Source organism: Echinococcus granulosus, assembly GCF_000524195.1.
Source record: "Echinococcus granulosus chromosome Unknown EG_S00014, whole genome shotgun sequence".
Taxonomy (NCBI): Eukaryota; Metazoa; Platyhelminthes; class Cestoda; order Cyclophyllidea; family Taeniidae; genus Echinococcus; species Echinococcus granulosus.
In genome coordinates, this window is record NW_020170394.1 from 1,274,078 (window position 1) to 1,296,812 (window position 22,735).

At 39.1% G+C, this 22,735-nt stretch overlaps 1 protein-coding gene across 1 annotated transcript in view; it reads right to left on the reverse strand. All coding sequences in view use genetic code 11, as the record gives it.

Annotated features, from left to right (window-relative positions):
* Positions 1-20,607, reverse strand: part of EGR_03012 (Neurobeachin-like protein 2) — a gene marked incomplete at both ends in the record, with an annotated part of 49,043 nt that extends 28,436 nt beyond the window's left edge. The window contains 17 exons of the mRNA XM_024492261.1: positions 123-318; positions 1,067-1,235; positions 1,839-2,003; positions 2,575-2,709; positions 3,454-3,810; positions 4,312-4,445; positions 4,650-4,995; positions 5,065-5,297; positions 7,491-7,806; positions 8,507-8,662; positions 13,392-13,680; positions 14,227-14,366; positions 15,752-15,925; positions 16,895-17,236; positions 19,407-19,648; positions 20,188-20,269; positions 20,503-20,607. Of these exons, the coding sequence (XP_024353456.1) occupies positions 123-318; positions 1,067-1,235; positions 1,839-2,003; positions 2,575-2,709; positions 3,454-3,810; positions 4,312-4,445; positions 4,650-4,995; positions 5,065-5,297; positions 7,491-7,806; positions 8,507-8,662; positions 13,392-13,680; positions 14,227-14,366; positions 15,752-15,925; positions 16,895-17,236; positions 19,407-19,648; positions 20,188-20,269; positions 20,503-20,607 (3,581 nt within the window). The remainder of the gene's footprint in view (positions 1-122; positions 319-1,066; positions 1,236-1,838; positions 2,004-2,574; positions 2,710-3,453; positions 3,811-4,311; positions 4,446-4,649; positions 4,996-5,064; positions 5,298-7,490; positions 7,807-8,506; positions 8,663-13,391; positions 13,681-14,226; positions 14,367-15,751; positions 15,926-16,894; positions 17,237-19,406; positions 19,649-20,187; positions 20,270-20,502) is intronic.
* Between the last annotated feature and the right edge of the window lie 2,128 nt (positions 20,608-22,735).

A 22,735-nucleotide genomic window follows, 5' to 3' on the forward strand; every position in this document is an offset into this window, starting at 1 on the left:
GTGAAAGGTGATGATATCTACCACTTTCAGAGGGCTGGTTCGTAATTGTAATGAACGTCCATGGGGAATTGACATAATTTTTAAAAGGTACAGGAGTAAAAAAAAACAATACAAAAACATACATCCGCTTTGAATTTATGAGCAGATCAATAAGGGATTCATAAAAGGCTGGGAAGCTTTGAATGTCCTTGAGTGGCAAGGATTTTTCATCTTCCAACAAGTCTAAGAGAAGTGAGACCGCTGCAATGCGCTGGCGTAGTTGACCCATGCGCAATAGTGAAAGATACTGCAGAAGACCGGCATAGTCCTTCCGAAAAGCTGAATAAGATGTATGACGACATTTTTGTAACATGGCTGGACTATCATTTCTTGGCAAATCGTGCAAATAAGTCAGTACTTTTTGGTTAAAGATTTTGATAACCTGGCAACAGATGCAGGACTTGAACATCATAATAACATGTTCAAGATGTCAACCCGTTGAATGATGTCTAAAATTTTAATGGCGCCTTTTTCTCTTAAGAAAGCAAAAGATTCTAAATGAACCAAGAAACAGGGAATGGTTAGTAAACTTTGAAACTCTATTTGTTAAACTATGAGCGAACCGTGAATAAGTGGGAAAGGACATATTGTTACATTGCAATGGCCACAAATCATCATGTCCTATGTGTGAGCATTACTTCCGAATAGTCTATGCAAACGCATAGACCATACACATTATTTCAAAGACATTAAGACCAACTGCGGTCTACTAGATTACGACAGTGGGGGAATAAATGGTTGCTGCTTTTATGATCAACACAAATTTCTCCAGAATTTTCAGTCCTAATTTACCTTTGATGTTTCATTGATTTGAGTGTTAAACTGTTTTGCAGCGAAGTTGTATTATGATAAGGAAGGAGAAACTCAAAACAGCACTATCTGTTAGGTTTGAGGATTGAATTACATATTTTCGATATCTTTCGAACACAAAGGTACATTGTTGTCTTAGTTTGGGTTAGTACTTGGTACACTATTAGCACTTCTTCCGGGATTTTGATGCATAAGCAAACAGTACGAAAGTGCTTACTCCGTCCAATCAAATAGTGCAGCAATTGGCAGGTGTCCGAGTGAAAAGTCAATTCGCGAATAGAAGCAGTTTGAGCGAAGAAACCTTGGAATCCACCAGAGTTGCCGAAGAAGAGATTCGATTTGTACTTATCAGCTACTCTCTCTGTTGCTGCCAACTTATAAAGTAGCTGAAATACGAATGTAACTTATTTTAAGCTACGGAAAATCAAAAGTCGTCACTATTTTCAATTTTAAACTGCAACGATTTAATGCTCGGTATACCTCTTTCAGCATTAGAATCACCAATATGATACTACTTCAAATCAACTGATATTTGATGTACAACCAAAAATGCATGCCAAGATTCAATCTGAAAAACTTCTTAACTCTGAGTTTATGCTGCATCCCTTTACCGCTCACGGGGTGAACTAGAATCACTTTTGCGTGATTATATCAAACATCTGTTTTTCAAGGGAACAAAATTTCTCACAATGAAGTTTCCTGATAATATACCAACTGCTTAAAATTAAGCGAGGTTGTAAAATGAGTTCAAAATTGACATTTGAGCTAAATCCAACTTTATTATTTCCTGAGGACTCATTAAACACCTTTCCTATTACATATGGTTTGACGCTTTTACTAGAAACACTTTAGCACACCTACTTTAGAATAATCAAAAACGTTAGAATCCAACCACATTTTGAAAATAAGAAAGTGCCTGTTAAAAGTCACTTAAATTTGCAGTCAGAAAAGCCCAATTTACAACAACCTAATGGGTGCATGTCGCATACCTTGAGGGCATTAACCTTTGCAGGCCTGTGCATCCTTTCGTTGGGAGCGAGAAGAACGGAGTAAATCTTCTCTACCATTTCCCGTTCGTACGCGAAGAGGAGGAAGGCGTCACCAGGTGGTGTGTTATTGAGGATTTGGGAGATGAGAACAATCACCTCTGCTATCTAGAGCCGTAGGGAAAGATAGACACGGACGATGAGCATGCGTATGCGTGTTGGTGCACTAAGGAGTACGTTAGTCATCTGACATTGGTACAAAAGAACAATGATTGGAATGAGAGTCCAAATTCTATTGCTATGATAAAACTAGAATATCGCCATTGACTCAGAATTCATAGGATATGTGACTTTTGGTCTGATAATTTGAATTCAGCTTGAAAAATAAATCTTATGCAATACAAAGGTTTTGGTCATCAATCCTAGGTCAGTTATGCAATCTCACTGTCCGACATTTGGTAAGGCACACTAGTTACCGCTTCGTAGACTAAAGCACTTTGCCACTGTAAATAAAGCAAATATACAGGACCAACATGTAGTTGTGTGAACAAGCAGGTGCGTTAGCTGAAACGTGTACTGCTTGGTGGAGTAAGGCATAGTTTTATTAGAGTAAGGCACATTCAGTTATGAAACATGCCCGCCAATGTTTTGGAGTTTAAAGTAGATTTGACAATAGGAAGCAAATGCTAGCCTGAAGGAGAACATCATAATCCCAGGGACAACGCCTAAATTGGCCTACCACATCTGGATGAGCAGACGATTCCAGGAATGCAAAGAGCGAACGCAATTCGCTCTTTGAAGCGTCTTTGGCGTAAAGGACGCGAATAATGGAGTAGAGGCCTTGTCGAATATGCTTCATCAAGATGTTGTACGCCTCAATTAGGGACAATTCAACTGAATCCCTTGTTTTCGGAGACAGCAAGGAAAAGACCGGTTTAAATGCCTCATTGAACGTCTTCTTTGGTCTAGGAGAGTTCAAAGTTAAAGTGAAGTTGATTACAAACAGTGTCATCCAGATATGTTACTGTACGCATGTTACACTTAAGCTCAAAAATGCCTTTCCTAACACAGTAGCCGCTAACAACGCTCGGGTATGATTTCACATGCGCAAAATGCCCTCCTTTTACAACTCCTGAGCAATAATTCTAAGCATCATCAAGTTCTAACAACAACGAAAGCAAACTGCTGCTCTTGTGCCGAGTTCATTATAAACTATTTTCTAATTTGGCATTCCCGAAACGGTTTATAATGGTGATTTTAAAAGCGTCAATTTTCAAGCACTTAAACAGGTTCCTCCAGTGTAAAGTTGGCTTGAAATGGATGCCTTTCGATAAAGTATTTAAAGAGGATTTCTTAAAATACTAAAGCAGAGAAGACTTGTCTACCAGAATACAATGTAAATAGAAGACACAATCAACCATCAATAATAGGACAGCAGGTACGATGGTTTCCGTCATCACAAATCAAAATTTGTGAGAATCAACGTAGCAGTTAAATCCATCAGACCCATTAGAAAATAATGGCGGAGGAAACAAAAAATCCCAGAAGTTTCCCCTGTTAAGACTAAAGAAAGCTAAAGGAGAGAGCAATGGTAGAATACAGGCTTAAACTAAAACACTTGCGCAAAGTAGAAACCGGCCGCGGTGAGGAGTCTGAAGATGGGGAAGTGACCGCGGTAGATGCTGCGAATTGTTTTAGCCCTCTTAAGGAGATGCCGCACATGCTGAAGAGTAGCAACAGGCGAGAACCGGGACCAAAGGGCCCAATCGACAAAGAGTTGCTTTATTAGAAAGGTCCAGCGCACTCGGAAGGTCTCTCGCGCTGTTCGCTTCTCCTCCGCCTGCTGGCTTGATGATGCAAAGTCACCCGATGCCTCAACTCGACTGTTCAGATCAATGAGCACCGAATTCGCGCACAAGTCTAGCATACTGTGAAAGCTAGTCACCGCGTTGGCGTCTAGCTGCAGTGGATCAGTCTGCGAAGGGAACAAAAATGCACCATTAACGGAAAGACATATTAAACGCAAAGCATCTAGCAGTGAGAATCTGCATTTGTCAATCGCTATCGCAAATGAAAGCCGCAGGTATGCAGACAGAAGCCGATAACTGATGAATAGTACAGTTTGTCTTGTAAATATTTCCATCAAAAAAACAACTAACAAACTGATATGTTTACGAGAATTAAGAAGCGCCATAATGTCTTCTTTTCCCTTCAAATAATTCACAGTCAGTTCAATATGAGGTATACATCCTTGGAATATTTTGGTGTTTAATTCAGCGGCACGCAAATGAGTAATGCAATAGTCGCACCCAAAACACAACCTGCAGAGGTTAAATGAAAATATTCCAAACCGAATTTTCCACTCCTTAAGTAGACCCGGGCATATGATTGCCCGGTACTTTCGATCACAACAGCATCTATACAGAAGGCTTTTCGGTAAGATGGGTATTTTTTCAAATTTGAAGGCAAGACTTACGGAGTTAAGCAGATGTCCCATAGCGAGAACGACACTTGGATGAAGAAAGTTCAGTCGGACTCGTGTGTCAGCTTTAAAAGTAGTTTTGAAGAAATTAAACAGAACCGAAACTCGACTTGTTGAACGACCAGTCACTGAAATAAAAAGTAAGGTATTATATACTACTTCTCCTACGTTTCGAATATCAGCATGCCAAACCTGACATAATTGGAAAATGTGATTGTCACAGTGTAGTAAAAGTCGGGCAATTGGTTCTCAATATATATTATCTTACAGCTTTTTAATATTGCTGATATCTGCTTTTGTAGTAGAAGTCATTAATATTAGCCCCACATTACCAGGTAGGTTGAAGGAGGCGAAGGGTGTGGAGGATGTCAGAAGAGTTGTGGCCAACTGGAAGACCTCAATGGTGGCACACAGGACTGTCTGTTCCGGCGTCTCGTCCGTCATAGCATCCATAACTTGCATCGCTGCCGGCTGCTTTGACACCGGTGGTGGCTCCACCTCCAAGGTACTGGACTGCTCTGCGCTGCCCAGGGCTTCACGGAACTCCGTCATCGATGCAAATAATTCATCCAAGGTACAGGACGGCACCTTTGTCCTATCAACATCGCGCTGGTGTTTGCTAATCAAATCGAACAACGGCAATAAAAATTGTAACCCTCCCAGTCGGTAGATGGAATCCTTTAGATAAGAGAAAACATTGCTACTTAAACGATTTAAGTAAAATGTGGTATAAGTAGTGAAACTTACAACAAGTGTGCTGGAGGAGAGCCGAACAACCCCGTGAAGGTACGCGGGCAAATTATAGGGTTCGCAAGTGATACCACATCCAGTAAGCAAGCTCGACTGTCCAATCCCACTCAATGCCAAATCAAGACACAATGTACTCGCATCATTAACAGCTTTTGCGTGATAATAAAATAAAACCGGGTGTTGGGGGTTCCGCAGAATGAGATCTGTCACCAGCGTGCAGGTATTCTCCCCTAAAATTTTAAACATTTAAATATACATAGAAGTGAGTGGGCGTTTATGAGGGCCGGTAAGTTGCATAACATTGGTCTCATACACTTTACAATCCATCCAGAATGGAACATGCAGATTAGCATATAGTAACCTATTCTCACAACGTTTATTGAGTTGTATTTGTAGCATGATCTACTTTGGATTTCCTACTAAAAAAAATAAACCACTGTAAGCCATGTGATATGTGAATTATTTTAGTCTTCATGGCGTTTACATACTATTAACGAACCTGTTAAACAAGGCCGAATAAAAATCTAAAGCATATTTTATCAGGGAAAGATACCACTACGTAATCCGAGTTTTAGTATCAAAAAGGCATCGAAGAAATTAGCATGCCAATTTGCTGAATTGGGATACATACGTTGCATTATCGCCATGCTCGTACGTGCACTGCGTCGATGCTAAGTGGTTTGCATATATGGAATCAGTTTCAGGTCTGCAAGATTTACCGATCTAGAGGTGATGATGCATGCGCAGAATAATGTCAGTCACATGTACAGATTGCTGATTAAGGGCTTTACTTGTCTTTGCATTTAAATTTATTAATAGTCAGTGCAAACTTTGCACCCAGCACGTATGTTATCACCACTACCAACTTCCCATTTTACGGGAGGGAATGTCCATCAATCCAAAAAATGAGCACTTCACTCAATTCAAGGGTGTGTATGTGAAAACACAATCATTGAGGGCCTGAGGCACACACACACAAGCACAGAAATCACGTGACGCAGGGAGGGAGAGGCAAAGACAGGAGCGCTTCTGCTCTCACGCGCACACCGCACTGATGACATCCGAAAAATCGTCAAAAAAGGCTTTTATAATTCTTTGGTGCAGTCAAGTTATAGGTATTTGCAAACATAAGCAGCTGCATCCCTGCTCATGTACCGCAGTTTAAAAGGGTGGTGGCCGTATAAAATGGACACATAAAGTAGGAGCAAAGTTTGAAGAACAAACTTGAGCAGTAATATTCGGGACTAGACCAGTCAGGAAAAGTACTTGATGGGACGATAAGCGTGAAGTCAAACACTTCAGCTGTTTCCAAATGGGTTCTTAATTAGCGTTTCAGATGGAAGACTGCCCAAAATGTTTGTCTATTGCCTTCATCAAATTTTTAATTCATCCGAAAATAACGTTAGGATCCTGAGTTATTTGGTCAAATGATCTATTACCAATTGAAGATTAGAAAAATAAATGACCATTGAAAACGAAACGATCATTTTTCATTCTTGATCCAATTTCTGGTTTATCGATTGATGATAAGCCGTATTTTTAACAAGACATTCAAAAAGATGAAGAAATTTTCTAGGACAATGGCAAAGTAAGTAAATTTTGGGTTTGGTTTTTAAGAGCTAAAAATATTTGAATACATTTTTCAGGGTCAGCACATTTATTTCCACCTTCTAGCAGCAGTAGATGGCCATTTCCCTTATGGAGGCAACTAAAGTAATCTTCATTTGAAACCATCTGAACTTCCCGATTGGGAAGTAGCATAATAAAAGCCTTTGAACTCATTTCAACGACTACAAAACTTGCCAAAAGTGATCCGATAGGAAAGACTAAAATCGACATTTACGTAGCAGTTTTGATACTAACCCAAAACTGCACAATTCGCTTCTCTACTCATCTCTGGATACATCGACTAAACGACAGAGGCTCTTTCATCTCCCGATTTTATTAACTGTTACAAGAGTTCACGCAAAACTGACTGCACGGCAGTATCTGCGATGTGACACTTATGAAGTAAAAAAATAGCTGCACATTCCATTTTGAAACTGTATTACCATAAAAGCCGAACTTAGCGAATAGCCAATTTTCAACTCATGCGATTATTCGGCCACAAGTTACTAAAAAACTTACCTATGGGTAAAGAGGTTTGCGAAGGTGATATTAAGAAATGAGGAAATAGTGAAACATTTACTCAATTGGTAACATTGAAAGGTTCGCACAGAGTGGAGATGTTATAAACACTGAATAAATGGCTGAATTGTAACTGAATATGTGCAGCTGAATCGTAAGCGTTAAAACATCCACGCTTCTGATAATTTAATAAGAACCTTCTTAATAATGCGATTCCACACACGGATTCTGGTCAAATTGAGTGAACTTTTGAGGGGAACAATAAAAACAAGGAAACATTTCAAAGCACTGCATACCTCCCTGAACTAGCCATTGGATGAAAGCCTCAGAGGCAGGATCGTTGAAGACGGCAGCATAAGCAAGACGTCCACGGAAGGCGTTTAAGGGACCCCAGAGAGGCCGCTCCCCACCAATGCTGACTTGCTGTAGACCGGGAACCTTCTTAGTCGTCACGCCACGATTACCGATACCAAGACTGGACAACAGCACGGATCCCCTCACCTTTGTTGACTTTGCATCCAATGCCTTGGGCGGTAGCTTCAGTGTGAGCATAGAGTAGCAAATCTCCTCTACCCATAGCGGACAGCCTCCATAGTGAAACAGAAGCAAGTCCTGGAGAAAGCATCATTAAAAATCCGTGCTCACGGGTTGCACTAACAGCATGAAATTTTAACGGGATACGAACACAATTTTATCACACCACTACTAGCTGTTCTTCGGATGCAAAGCAACGTTGAATCAATCAGAAAAATTCTCCATCTAGGTGGTCAAACGCGTGAATTTTTATTTCCATCATTTGTGTACGTGGGCTTTAGTATTCAGGGTATGGAGAAGTAGGAGTATACATTTGCATTATAGGTGGACGCTGGAAGCACTGTTCGCGTGAGACCTACATGAGCATCAAGGCTAGGGCACATGGACACCAATTTCTAGCCATAGCGTAATTTGGTGGACATGCTTACACTTTATATAAAATGCTCACCCACAAATTTGTACGGATTTTAGTGTCTATTTTTAGTTTGTTTTTCTCTGCAGTCTCATTCTTTGTATGCATGTTTTCGATATCAGTACGGTATTCACAAAAATTTATCAATTGCTTTCGGGTATCCATAAGGCCTCCAAGTTAACGTTTTTGGAGTGCTACCAATTAATTGTACCACAATTTGATGGTTGGATCATTTCATTTGTGTAGACAAAAAAAAGACCAATGTTATTTTGCAAGGAAAAAATGTCACACAAATCAAACTTTTACGAGTGGTGGATTTTGTGCATACTTAACTAACTTGAGCAGTCTGATTGAAAGTGAACCTACTTCCTTGATAAGGGGATATCGAAATTCCCCCTCAAATACACGGTCAAAATTCACATAGACGGTGAGAGTAGATTTTGCGAAGAAGCCTTTGCTGTTTGAAAAAACAAGGGAGAGAGCTGTCCACTTGTTGCAGGGAATGCACGAGGGACTGCAGACCTGAAAAGTCAAGCACCATTAATAGACTTAGCCTCTATTGATGACCAGTAAAAATCATTTAGCGACAGCCTAAAATTCACTATTTATCCATCGCATAATACAGAAAGGACGACAGATGCCTGTAATTTATTTTTATAATGAGTTGCGATTGGATGTGGCTAACTAGATGGTAGACTGTGCAGAATTCAACCATGACTTTCAAAAATAATGGAATATGAAAACGAATACTACTTTGCTTCGTCAATAAAATCTTTTCAATAATTCCCGAATTGTATAGACTATGCTCTCCAGCTACTAATAAAACAATTTTTCATAGCTCCTTAGTGGAATGGTAAAAATCAAGGTGTATTTAACAAATTACATTAGAACGAAGACCACCAAAAAGCGATTTGGTACAAAAGGCATCCTCAATTATTCATGATATAGGATTGAGCTTTACGTGGAAAAGATAAAGGGACAAGTTCATATCATCCAAAATATAAAGTGAAGGTCGATTGGCCAAATTATTGCTTTTTAACTACATATTTAACATTCGAACCATGTGTTACATCAATGGCAAAGTTTAATTAAATTAGAGATAACTCTTTTCATATCACCCAGAAAGTGGTTTTAAATAAGCGGCAAATGCGTTTTACACCGATAATCCACGTAGGGCAAGGGGACGTTAACCCACGATTCGGTTGTTAAATCAAATCTCAAAAGAGGATGTAGCAATTCGTGAGCTACAAGAGAGTTGGCTCGAACATAGACAGTATCACTTAAATGATACTAATGACAGCCCTTCTTCAGTGACGTATTGATGTGAACAGGCTCTCGATTCTGCTCTCTTAGGTGCCACACACACCATATGCGTGCATGCACAGACGGAGGAGGGACGGAGGCGATTCAGAGGTCATTTGCAATGCAAGTTAATTCATGTTAGGCCAAAGAACCGCACCACCAGTTCCACACACATGCATACACATTCCTAACCTGTTGCCATCCGCAACAGGATTATTTGTTCCCGAGGTAAATGGGCCGTTACTCGAAACGCATCTTCCGTCGGACCACAAAACCACCTTAATAGGAACAAGCGAACAAGGGGTGCCACTACTCTTAGACGGACAGGAAGCAATCAGCTAAATAGTCCACAAAATTTAGTTAAGCCCAGAGGTGTGCTTAGCCATGAATTAGAATCAGTAAAATTTAGGCTAACACCATAACACACTTGAATGTTTCATAAGCATAAGGAATGTTAAAGGTGCTCAAACCCAAGCGAAGGATGCTTTCCTGGCTTTCAAAATATTTATTTGAGTTAATTTGTTTGAGTAACAAAAATTAAAACATGTAAAAAAATCCGGCAGATGTGGTAAAATCGCCTTAGAAATCACGTCCTCCATGGTGATTTTGGGTTAGTGTATTCCATTTACCGATAACGAAAAAGCTGATATAGAAGTAGTTCACAAAAGCAATAGACTAGACAGCCTGTGCTAAAGGGAATCATTTGGGTTAGTTCTTTACTTCTTAGCATTTCTACTGAAGACTCAAGATTCACTCAAATGACTTCACTTTGGCAGCACGCAAACACCTTGTAAGGTCTGGCATGGAAATGAAATTAAAGCTGCCGACCGATAATACTACGATCTGAGCAAATGGAAAACGAACCTATTCAAAACATGCTTCAAGTGAATAGGAGACCTCATTGTGCTAGTTCCATTTTTGATATGTAGATTTTTGCTCGCAATCACTCAAACTCGTAGATGTAGACAGCAATTTTTGACAATAGACGAGCAACTATTAATAAAGAGAGATTGATACATTCCAATCTAGGTGAGATAGTAGTGCTTTTAATTGCCACATTCTACATAGAGCAGGTTTCCTGTTAGCCAAATCGTACTTTATCAGTGACATGATGCTTAATGCAAACTGTGCAGTGTGCTGACAATGACTTGTTTTTGAGGCTATCTAAATAAAAAAGACCAGGCGAGTTCAGGAAGACATTTCTGACCACATGAAATGTTCACGACGCAGAGATTAAATGTGCCTACGATTGAAAATATTCACTATCTATCAAGCATACTTCAAGTAACACATTTTTTCTGGACGTCTGCAGAAGGCAATGCAACTATAATGGCGTTTTTTTGATCGACTAATATTTGGCTAGTAGTTCAGAGTGTCGAGTAGTGATCTACTCGAAAAATGGCGCAAATTTTCATCGAAAACGGACTGAATTACACGTAAAATGGAACGCTTTGAATTGCAGTTAAACACATCGGGTAAAAAGCACCACTACACAAAGACGCGTTTTCGCGGTAAATAAAAGCACACAAGTTACATATTCCTCATAGCTATATTAGGATAGTTGTCAATTATAGGCAAAACTGAAGTTCTTACACTGTGTATCGTCGTTTTACCAATAAGTAACATCTTTGTCGAAAAAAAACGTAAGATAATCCTAAACTACTAGGTAGCTCATGAAAAACGAGCTAAGCCTGTAAATAATCCAAACGTTTTGTGTGGACCTTGAGGAAGGTAGCACAGCATAGCACCCAAAACCAAAGAGAACCCTTCACATATGCATGTCTTGCACACCGTAAATTGTTCGGCATAGTTAAAAGCAGTGGAATACTACGTTGGAGAAGCTAGCTTTTCCTTAGAATATTGTGCGCTATAGGTTGAGTCTTGCGACAACAATCGTATTGGTAGGCATGCACTGAGAAGGTTACCATTTTGGGGGAAAATTTAGTCGCCAGTTTGACAATACCCTATCTTATGAACACGTGAAGAAATGGGCAACGGTATTGAAAGCTTATTTGAAAGCTTATTGAAAGCTTTTAAGTCGATTCAAGTGCAAATTATGCATAAGTGAATTTGGTGGAAAGTTCCGTCGATGATAACGTATTAAATCTAGAGACTACATTACTTGAGTAAACGGAATGGTAAAATGGGCGCAAATGAGGCGTAAACACCGGTTGCAAGGATTAGCACAAATACGATTGCAAGAAAAGTGGAAGTGAACCAAATTTGTTCCACTCAGCAATAATTGGTGCGAAGTAGGTAATTGCGTCCCATTTTTACCGCAATACCACCTGATTTTGATTTAAAATGCAATCGCAAGGCACACCTGGCTCATTCACACAATTACAAACCAACTGCTGCAGTTGTTAGAAAACATGCAAACCTTCATTCTCAACCGAATGCGCATTGGTGAGACCGCTTTCAGACAACCTACCTAAAGCATGTATTATTGATGAGCTTTTTTTTCAAGACGAGTGACCACAGGTAAGTGGGGTGAATAAATGAGGCAATGGCACCTAACATGAGATTGTTGAAGAAAGTGCGTTTGGCGAATAAAGGGTGTGCCACCGAAAGGCGCTATCAACCTGAGCCTAGAAGTGTAAAACATATGAAGGCTTTAGTTCCGTTACAATTTAACAGGAAAAGGGGAACGCTCAGCCAGCATTTCTTACAACGTCAATTAACATTTAAACATGTGGTTTGGTGAACATAATAGTGACTGCTATATTATGATGGATAGCTACAGCTATTCGAAAAGCTGAAGGAGGAATGAGACATTGTAGCCATAACCATTGCAAAATTGATTCCTATCAGACTTATTTGTAACTTCTGCCGTCCAAATTTTTAAGTGGGCCATATGACGTTTCTGAAGATTTGCTGCCTCATTAGCCATGGAACATTCGCATTTTTGAGTGCTCAACACTCTAGGAAGATATGTTTGGGGGAAAAGCTGAGCGATAAAGTTGTGGAGGGCGTATTTGTGCCCGAAATTGTGCATTCAATTGCGGATGCGTCCGCGTGTCAGAACGGGCATGTGCCATGGATTGGAGGCCCTTGCATACTTTTTGCTTTAAATCAACGCAACAATAGATTTTCACGAAAAGTGGCTAAAAATCGTTACAAGATCACGGTGAATAATAAATTGGTCAGCAAATACGCGGTTTTAGAATGTGTTAGTGCAATCTCAAAATTATTACAGCAAATGTATTAGTATGACCCTTCATGGCATTTGGTGTGCGATGATAAAAATGTCAATTCCTCAGGCAGTACTCATCAGGAGAAAAACCACATTGGCAAGATCTACATTACAAAATGGTTAAGATTGATGACATCGTAAAGGGTGTGAAGGCCATTTAATTTGTTTCATTGTGTCACGGGTGTTATGGCTTCACTTGAAGATAAGCGCCGCTACAAAAGTCTCTCTATCAACACGCAAAAAGGACATGGCGACAGAGCAGTCGGTTCGCCACCAAAGAATTTCTATCTGAATTATTACAGCGTCCTTCAAAGAGTGTAAATTTATTCGTATTTTACTGAAATGGGTAGAAAATAACCTACGGTATGAAATGAACCCCGAATACGTGAGAGCAGTTTTCGTGTTCGAGTAGTAATAAGCCTTTAAACTACCAATTCTTTCAATTTATTTTATAACACGTGAAATGATACTATGAAATGTCATAAAAACTGTTTTGAAATTATCATTAAAGACGTAGCCTGATAATTAAAGTTTGGAGAGTTTTTAGGAAATGGCCCGAGTCAGCAAATAAAAGACTAATGCAAGACGGATTGTTTTCAGCAATCATAAAAACCGTACTTTTTAGTTATTATAGCATACTGTAATTCGGTCATGGCAAAAAACGTCTATTTTCAATACTATCAACCAAACTCAATTAGGAATACGTCAACCACCAAAATGAGACTAATTAAAGATAAGGAAAAAAAAGTTGCTCACTGAGACATAGCAGAACTCTCCAGACTGTGCTGTAGCTACAAAGAGTTCACCTGTGGAAGAGAGGAAGATTTCGAGACCGTTTCCAGCAACAGAAAGCATTCGAAGGAGGCAACTACGTTGAGGTCTCGAGGAGGTGGACCGAGAAGAAGGTGCGTCGAAGTAGATCCAGAAAAAGAAGGTCAAGCCCAAAGCACCTGGAAAAATTGATCCATTGTCCGTGTTAGCTGCTGCCTGATTCTGATCGCTACCTGGTCCAGGACTCCTGGAAACGAATTCGCTGAGGCGTTTTCTACCAATAAAAGACGCAAACGTACTACCGCGTTTTAAGCTAGGAGTTGCTCTTACACTACGAATGCTATCTTGGCTGGGAATCAAATCAAAACATACTGCTCTTTATCAATCAAACTGATAATATTACGTGCATTTAGTTTATCTGGTTGAGCCCATAACTACACCCTACCATCAATCATACCATAAAGTTGAACTCGAGTTAAATTAACTCATGTTAATTGAGTACTTTGCACAAAATAAGCGGACCTACATTTTACATAGCCGAAACGGCTTAATTTCCAACCTAGCAGCCAACTATCTTCCTAATTGGGGAACAAGGACTCATTCCTGCGGCTCCTCGCCTCAAGGCCACGCAATATTTTTCGAAAATTTTTCAAGATATACTCATGTGAACCAAACTGGTGCATTCAGTTTGTATATCAAAGTTATGAAATTTCTAGTCTAGACTAAAGCTAAGTGAAAATGGTTGACACGAAATGGCCTGTGCGTAGGATAATAATGCCGTTAAACAGAGCCCGCAGAGGCATGAAAAGATTAGACGTACATGGCAGAATGGTCATCAACATCCACCGAGGGAACAATAAGGAGGCTATCAGTGGGACTTTCGAATTCAAACCAGGAGAACAGTCCGTTTGGTTGACCCAGGACTGGAGATTTCGTCGGGTGAATTACATTTGTTAGAGTCTGAATAAAATTGATTAATTTCGTATCCTTTTGTTTCGAGACAGCAGGCTTGGTAAGCTTTTGTGTTTTGTGAAGGAACTCTAGTAAATGGTTCTTCACTCAAAAAGCACCTATTAAATTTCCTCGACGCGGGACGGATTCAGAATCTCGTAACTTAAATACAAATACCAGCTTTCGTGTTATCACTGCTAAAGCAAACTTTTTTGGCTTACAATGAAAATTTACGCAGAGAAAGTGTAACAAGTTAATTGAAAAAATTACCCCATTTTCTGGTTCGATTCGATAGATCTGTGCATGAATTAACAACGAAACTGTGAATTTTTTTGTACTCATGCAAAACCTCCTCTTTCATCAAACTCATTTCACCAACACAGAATGGAAAAGAAATTGTAGAAGTAAAATACCTTTTATCAAAACATTTTTCTTCCTGTTTCCAGGATGTAGGTGATTGGAACTACCAAACCTCCATTTTTTGTCAAAAAAGGAAGAACTATGGGAGTAGAGTTACTGCCGAGTCAGACGTGGTTGACCAAATAGGTAGGTTTACAGCGAAAAAAGGTGCTGGTTCATGATCTTTGATACCAAGTCTAAACTAATCTAAATGTATGAAATTAGATCCCTTTGATAATTTAGACACTTTCTAAGGAAAATGTCTAGCATCTGAAGAAGTGTTAGTTTAACTATGGATTTCCAGCCAGAGGCACTAGTAATCGAAGTTTTGGGGAAGTTTTATCGTATGAACACCAAATTAATAGCAATCAGGTGCAGGACCACCACACATTCATAATCTGGCTAAACTAAAGTTCGAGAAGGTTCCTCGACTTTTTGCAGCCAAACACCTGCAGTTACCAGAATATTGTCTGGTCAACCCATTATTTTTAAGGACAAGCGTAAAATAGGCAACATCTTGGAAAGCTAGTACTTCTCTAGAACATGTACGCATCTCATGAATGGTGATAAATTATTGATGACTTTTGGTTCAGGCATCATCGCAGATTTCTTTAGTTTACATAGTATGAAATAACTTGACAATCCTACACATCAAAGATAGGCCTAGAGTAGATGAACATTTAGGCACAAAAGCGGTAGCAATGTAAATAATCACTCCATGACTACTCTTAACAGGATACAAATAAACACTCCAAACATGGTGATGAGAAAACCTCATGAAATGGCCCCCACGGTTATGGTGAATTCAGTCATGTTTGTCAATTCCGTGTAATTGACAAAGGTGAAATTGGTAAAGGGAAAACATCTACATATATGCATTTTAATAATTTAAGTGACTAGCATTCAAAGAAGAGCGAAAAATTGCCGGTAGGACGATACATTTGAAATGTACTCTCTTGAGGAGAAACAAAAGGGCAGTATTGTTACACTCTTACTCGTAGTAATATGGCTGTTTTGTTCTTCACACAGTCCTGTCGCAGCAACGAAAGGATGGAAGCAACATCTTCCAAGGGAGCAGAATGTAGGCCAACAGTTTTGAGAAGGATCAGAAGGTAATCAATCAACTGGCTAATCGTTTTTTTGGAGTCATGGTTCGGAACCTCATTAGTCTGCAAATACAAAATCGAAAAAATAGAAAAATTAATTAAATCTACATAAGTACATATGCATACATAAATATGGAATTTTGAAAACTGTAGTCTTGCAAAGTGATTAAACCATATCATACCTCAGTAATTATTTTTTTTAGGCATGAGTGATTTACTTTAAAGTACTTTGTCTTAAAATTCAGAACAGGCAGGCAAATTACTTGCGCCGAAAATTAATCAATTGAAAATTTCAAACCCTCTCGCTCCACGTAGCTTTCAAAAAAAGTACCATCTGAAGTCACTCTTTCATTGGATTGATGGGTGAAAAGAGAGTGTTTCGAAATGTAGTGACATTAGTTTGTTATTCGCTACCTATCATCCGATGTACCGAAGCGCACTAAATGGTGCAGAGGTACAAACACAGAAAAGGCGAGTAGGACTTGTGGCATGACTTTCTTAACTTTACCCGAGCCTAGAACTTTTCCGAATCACGAATACACCTTAAAACATCAAAAGGTGCACAGAACCTGGGTCGTAGTTTCAGAATTATAAAACAATGCTTTAGAGATACGACTCCAATGTGTAAATATGTGGGGTTAAAGTGAAGCGTGCGATTATATGCATGTGTTGAAAAGTGGAAAAGTACACTAGGTGATGCTGCAACTGTAGGATGTGATCGTAAATAAGTAGTTTTATTCGTCTTTAATCAAGCTATTATTGATAAAAGAACTAAAAGTATAGGAAATATGTTGAAACTCCATATTAAATTTCTAGGCTCAAGTGAGCCCACCCCATAGCTTAAAACAGTTAGTCATTGATGGGGAATCTAGACTTTCTAGTAGGTATTTCGAATGTTCAAAGCAAAGTTTAGGTCACCTTCCCGGATGCCGCATATTGATAGGAATATACCACTTAAAATGCTTAGAAGTTGCTGTTTTTAAAAAAGTTTCTCAAATCACTGGCTCGAATTAAGTAACTAACAAAACGCACTATTGAGAAGGACGCATCATTAGTGAACTTATCCCAACTCCTGAATGCTCGGAGAAGGTAGGGTGTAATGACGCCACGTATGAAACCACTTTTGGAGGCCTCATTTAGGCTTTTTCTGCCACTGCTGTTATCTTGAGAGAGGGCTTCCTGGGATATCTCAAAGCACGCGAAGGCCTCGCTGGTGTCCTGTGATGCGTCTGAAAATGCTAGCTCACACGCTAGCGACACGAAGAGACCGAAGGCGTTGCCATCGATGATCGTCTGCAAAGTCGATGCCTTTGGAAGACCATCGGCATCTGAGATGCCCTCGTGGAGCCAGGGAATGACTGCGGATCCGTCAGCCTAAACAAGAGTAAGGACGAGCACACTATCAACTCTTGAAATAACGCGAGTCATGTAAACAACTGGTGTACAATCAGAGCCTTTCAAGGGGTTAGGGCAATTATAAAAACCTTTCCGATAAAGAATTACTCACTGAAACATCCAGTAATTGTGCTCGGTGAAATGTTTGTGGACAGACACGCAAATTTCACAATGGTGTCTGCTATCTGACCCTTCCCAATATTTTTAAGACTTCAATAAGGCAAAAGATGATTATCATAAGAAATAATACACTATGGAGGCCACTTAAACATAACCACACCATATTTTCAACTCATTTAGCATATTCAATTTTACGTGAACCAAAATATAATATTGATGATTCATGGAGTTGCTTGGTTATTTAAGGGAACTCACAAGACGGTTCCATCTACACCACTTTCAAATACGTTCGAGAACAAGGGGTGTATGCACGTGACCAATTTTAGGATGGGAGTGTGGAGGTGGGCAAGAACTTAAGTGTGGGAAGGGCGGAATGAGTGCACACACAGGACGTCTGTGGTACGGGCGACAAACTAGTCTCTCCAATGTCCCTTTAGCACACCCCATCCAACGGTCTGTTTAGCATTACGTCGCATAATTGGATGGGAGAGAGCGCATCCATCTCAGAAACACAAGGTCATCATCTGGCACCTAAATGCCCTAGTTTTGTGGGTTGAAATAAGTTTACTATGCACTCTTATTTACTGTGTGCGATTAATTATGATTAATTAAGGTCAAAAATGTCAGTAACAAGAAATCTTATATTTTCCTCCACATTAAATCGGCAACTGTGTATTCATGAAGCGCATTTTGTGGTGTCATGGCTTGCATTTGCATTGTTCGTTAATATCATAATAATTTCGCCCTGAGTTCACGGGTTGGATACACTTCCAACTACGTAAACTATTCCTCATATTGATATTTGGATGGCAAAAAGCATTACTAAATGGTAGGATATTGGATAGTGACTTGCTCTGACTCCTACTTTAGCCATCATCTCCATTATTTCAAGTATCCACCGAAATCTACTCTACGCCGACTGTTATTTACCAGGGGCATTGTTTAGCAAAAAACAGCGTAAAATTAACAACTTTTGCTCTTCCGTGTGCGTGCTGCTGGAGGTGGGCGTCAACATGACAGCTGGCACTTCACCAAGAAGTGACATCGCGCTATCGATGGAAGGGTGGCAAATTGACTTATCAACGCATTAACAGTTCAAGAGAGACAAGGTATTTCGTTATACTGATTAAAACCAGTTTAGAGTTGGGTAAAAATAAATTATAAACAAATACAGGAACGACAAACTTGAACACAATGTATAACTGTGTATCGAACTTTAACGGACTCGAGAGAGGCAAAGCGAGTAAATCATGCAGACCTCAAAAATCACTGAAGATCTTCACGTTGATAAGATGAATTAATGCTCTTATGCTGTTAGCAGACGAACAGACGATAAATGATGCGACCGTTAACCTTTGAATATCCCTAAACACATTAATAGTCCATTGGAATTCTTCAGACTCATAATAAATCATCTTTATTTTACCAATTGTTTTTATTAACAGTACTGCTGGGTAATTCATATTTAAGTGATGGTTAATTCCGTTTGTGACAACGATCAAATAGATGTCTGAATCGGTGTGAAGAATATTTTTAGCTTAATTTATTACCTATGTATCATTCCTCTACACCCAACCGTGTAATACCGAATCGTGATAACAAAAAGATAGTTTTGAATGAGACAGTAGTAGAGGTGATGGCACTTAGTGCAGTAAACCATTACGTTTTCCCGATAGTTACTGCTGTGCTGTTTGATTTCTATGACAGCGAAATGATTCTGTTTTGAGCCTTTTAAATTTGCATAATTTTTGATCAACTGATGAGGAAAGTAGAGTGGAATTAAACAGTAGACTAACTCGACTTGAAAATATATCCCATTTACGAGAAAACTGCATTATCATTGAGCTAACATAATTTAAAAGTGGAGGAAAATGCCTCACATCAAATTCCTCAAACATACCCATGAATATACGGCTCTCAGAATTCTATACATATCTTTTTTACTCTTGCTCCTTTTTAAAAGACATTCCTTCAGTGTCATTAGGATTTGTGAGTAAAGTCCGCACGAGATAGCCTCTTCTCTACAGACGCCCCTGTCGCTTGAGAATCCAATAGGACGTAGCAGTTCTGTGTTGGCATTTGGGGAAGGCAAACGAAGTTCAATCGTTACGCGGGTCGTTGCAAGTGCCAACGCACCCATAAGAGATGGAATACAGTCATTCAACTGATCTTGGGCGAGGGTTCTTTGGAATACGGGGAGGAGTAGGGGAAACTGAGCAGCTATTGCCATCTTAAATTCGGGAGAAGTCTGCAGTAGGACAGCCATACATACTGAAGGAAATAAGGAGTCATATTCATCTCTTATCGAACAAATGGTAGTAGTTTTCAATCTACTATTGTAAATGTAAAGTTAGAAATATAAGCGTGAGTAAAACCAACTTTGCATAAGGTTGTTAGCAAAGGTATTTTAACAGCATCAATAAAACTCCTTCTTATTGAAAGAAAATAAGGACAACACTATTTAAGATGTTACAATTGGGTGGGAAGCGTTAATGCAGTTGCAACAAATACCAAATGCGTGTACGCCTTAAATCATCAGAAGACCCTACTCTGAAAGCGGGTTGTTCACTTCTTCAGTAAAAAAAATACTTTTATTTTGAATTCGCGTTCCTTGTAAGGTAAGTCTCTAAAACCAGTGTGCATCAAGCCCAAGTACATGGTGCTTTTAGCATTTCAGCTGAATGCAAGATTAGCTGTGTACTCAGCATTGGCTTGGAACTTGTAAATACAAAGGAAACTACCTTAAGATAAAAGACTGCCTGTGTCGCTGTGGTGATCACTGTGTGTCGAGTAGGACAAAAAAAACTTACAAATATCGCTTGGGTGGAGAAATTTGCGATTTGCAAAAACCGTACAAAATGATGTCACTGCATCCGCAGGATCGATTTCGCGCTGCAGGTAAAGTATGAAGGGCAAAAGAACAAGAAAAGGTTAACAGATTACTGGCACACCTTTTCTCCAGTCTCCTAACAGCACCAACACCAAAATCTGTTGTGCTAGATATAAATTGTAAATCTAAATATCTGAAGATCATAGTCACTATTTATCTAAAGGGGATCTTGAGAGTGAAAGCGCAATAGCGATGACTGCCAACAGCATGCCAAAGATGAGGAACGGAAACCTACGTGGATTTCGTCCATAACAAAGAGCCGTTGTAACAGGAAGGTGAGGCACTCGATAATCACCTTAGATCGCTCCAGATCTTCACCTGCTGCAACTGCAGCAGTCATCAAGGATGCGAATATTTCCTGGGTTATTGTTGTCCTTGCCGCTGTCTAGATTTGTCCAAAATGTTAGAATGAGCTTATGGGAGCAGCAGAATTCACTTTAGTTCACAAACTAGTGAGTTTCATATTACAACATTCAAATGAAATACACCTATGTTAAAAAATATTCATTTTAGACAGGCATTCATATATTTAGTGTAAATTACTAAAGCTACTGTGCTTTTTAAAGTGAAACGTCTAATGTTAACAGGACTTAAGCTTGCTCAATGGTTGATTTAGAAGAAACCAACTCAAAAAACTGTGTGGGACATTTTTTATGACCATCTGTGCACAAAAAAACGCGCTAGTTTGACTCAAAGTTAAATAAGTGATTTTTCGTCGTGCATATAACATAGAAGACACCACTGGAAAACTATTTATTATGCTAAAAGCACATTTCGCGGAATGATTGAGGGCATTTTGCATTTCGGTAGTCTTTTAAGCACGCGGTGGCAAACCAACAAAAGAACCAATCTTAGTATTCATACAAAATAGAACGAAACGTCAGTGTTGCAAAATCTGCTATTCAACGCATTAAAATGATAAAATAAAACTAGCTAGTCTTATGGAGTCATAAGTTGTCAAACCTTACTTTAAATAAGCCTAATCGACTCCAGATTAATAAGTAAACTGACACAATAAAAGATGGTTATCAGGGTTCTGTGACTTATGATGTGCTGAAGTCATTTATAACCATGTAGATGAGGATGAGTGACATCTTGAAAAAAGAAAGGAATTCTTGATGAGCTGCACGGTTTCCTGAGAGGTAAGACGATTTCTATGAAGAAGGTTGAAAGGTTAAAATTAAAAATTTAATATTTTCCACAAGTGCATCGATCCATCTCCCGAAAAAACCAATATATCGCCTTTGCTGCATAAAACGTAAATGAATTTTAACCAGACTAAGGTTGCACAATAGTTATCTTTATGAAAGAAAGATCGAACTTACAGTTGTTGTAGCAACCTCTAAACACATCAAATTGAGAACTCGTATCAGATGTTCAAGAGGAAGTTTTGTTGATTCACTAGTGACGAATTCTACAATGAAATTGAAGTAGTAAAATGCCATTTGTTAGGAATCATCACCATCGAAGGGGGCCGAATAAGTCCAACAAGAGTGCAACTCTCTGAATTATCTAAAACAAATTCGTTTGCCTTGACCTGTATAACAGATTCCGGTCTTTTTAACTAAAACATTGAATAAAAGTCCTAAAGAAAGCTCTTGAAATTCCAAGCCTCCTATATGGAAAAAAACGCAAGCAACGAGGTTGCAATTCCCATGGATCTTATCAGAACTTTAAAAAAATAAGGATATTAATGTCTTCATCAAATCTATTCTGGATCATACTGGATCAACTTGGTAGTCGAAAGCAACGAGTCAGTTTATTATAAAAATCCCAGTACCGGCTTGATGTAAAAATATCTTTTGCCTCAATAGTTAGTCTCAAGTTTACAATTTAAAAGTTAAAATGTAGAATACAATTGATGCAAGTACCTGTGAAAATCGAGCATTAAATAAATTTAGAAAAGAAAAAGTGCGCTAACCTCTCAGCCACCTGGACGTGTAAGCGTTACCCTTTTTTGGAAGTACAGGCTCCGGTGGTAGTCGGCCGGAGTGGAGTCTACAACGGTGATTTGACTACCAATTGAAGCTAGAACTCCCTAAATATTTTGCTGATTTCAATGAAGTCAGAATTATCAATCTTTATATGTGCAGTGCACACACAGAGACTGATAAGCGCAGTTTTGCCGAATTTAACCAAATTTTTAACAGGTACCACCACATACACTTTAATCCATTTTCTCCAAGTCATTTCAGAGTCAAATAACCATTCACTGAATTTGGAACCGAGGTCAAAGACTTCTGTCCACGCGCATTGACGTTCAGAACTCTGTCTTGCTTTTTGAAGGAAGTGTGCCAGACATTTGTCAACGATCACCAAGTAATCATAAATGAGTAATTTTGGAAGATTGTCACGCCGTCTATTTAAATATGGGAAAGTAGTAAGCACAAGCAAAAAGTGAGCTCAACTCTCCAAAGGAAACGACTGACCTTGCGATAAGACAAAGGAAAGTAAATACTGATCTGAAG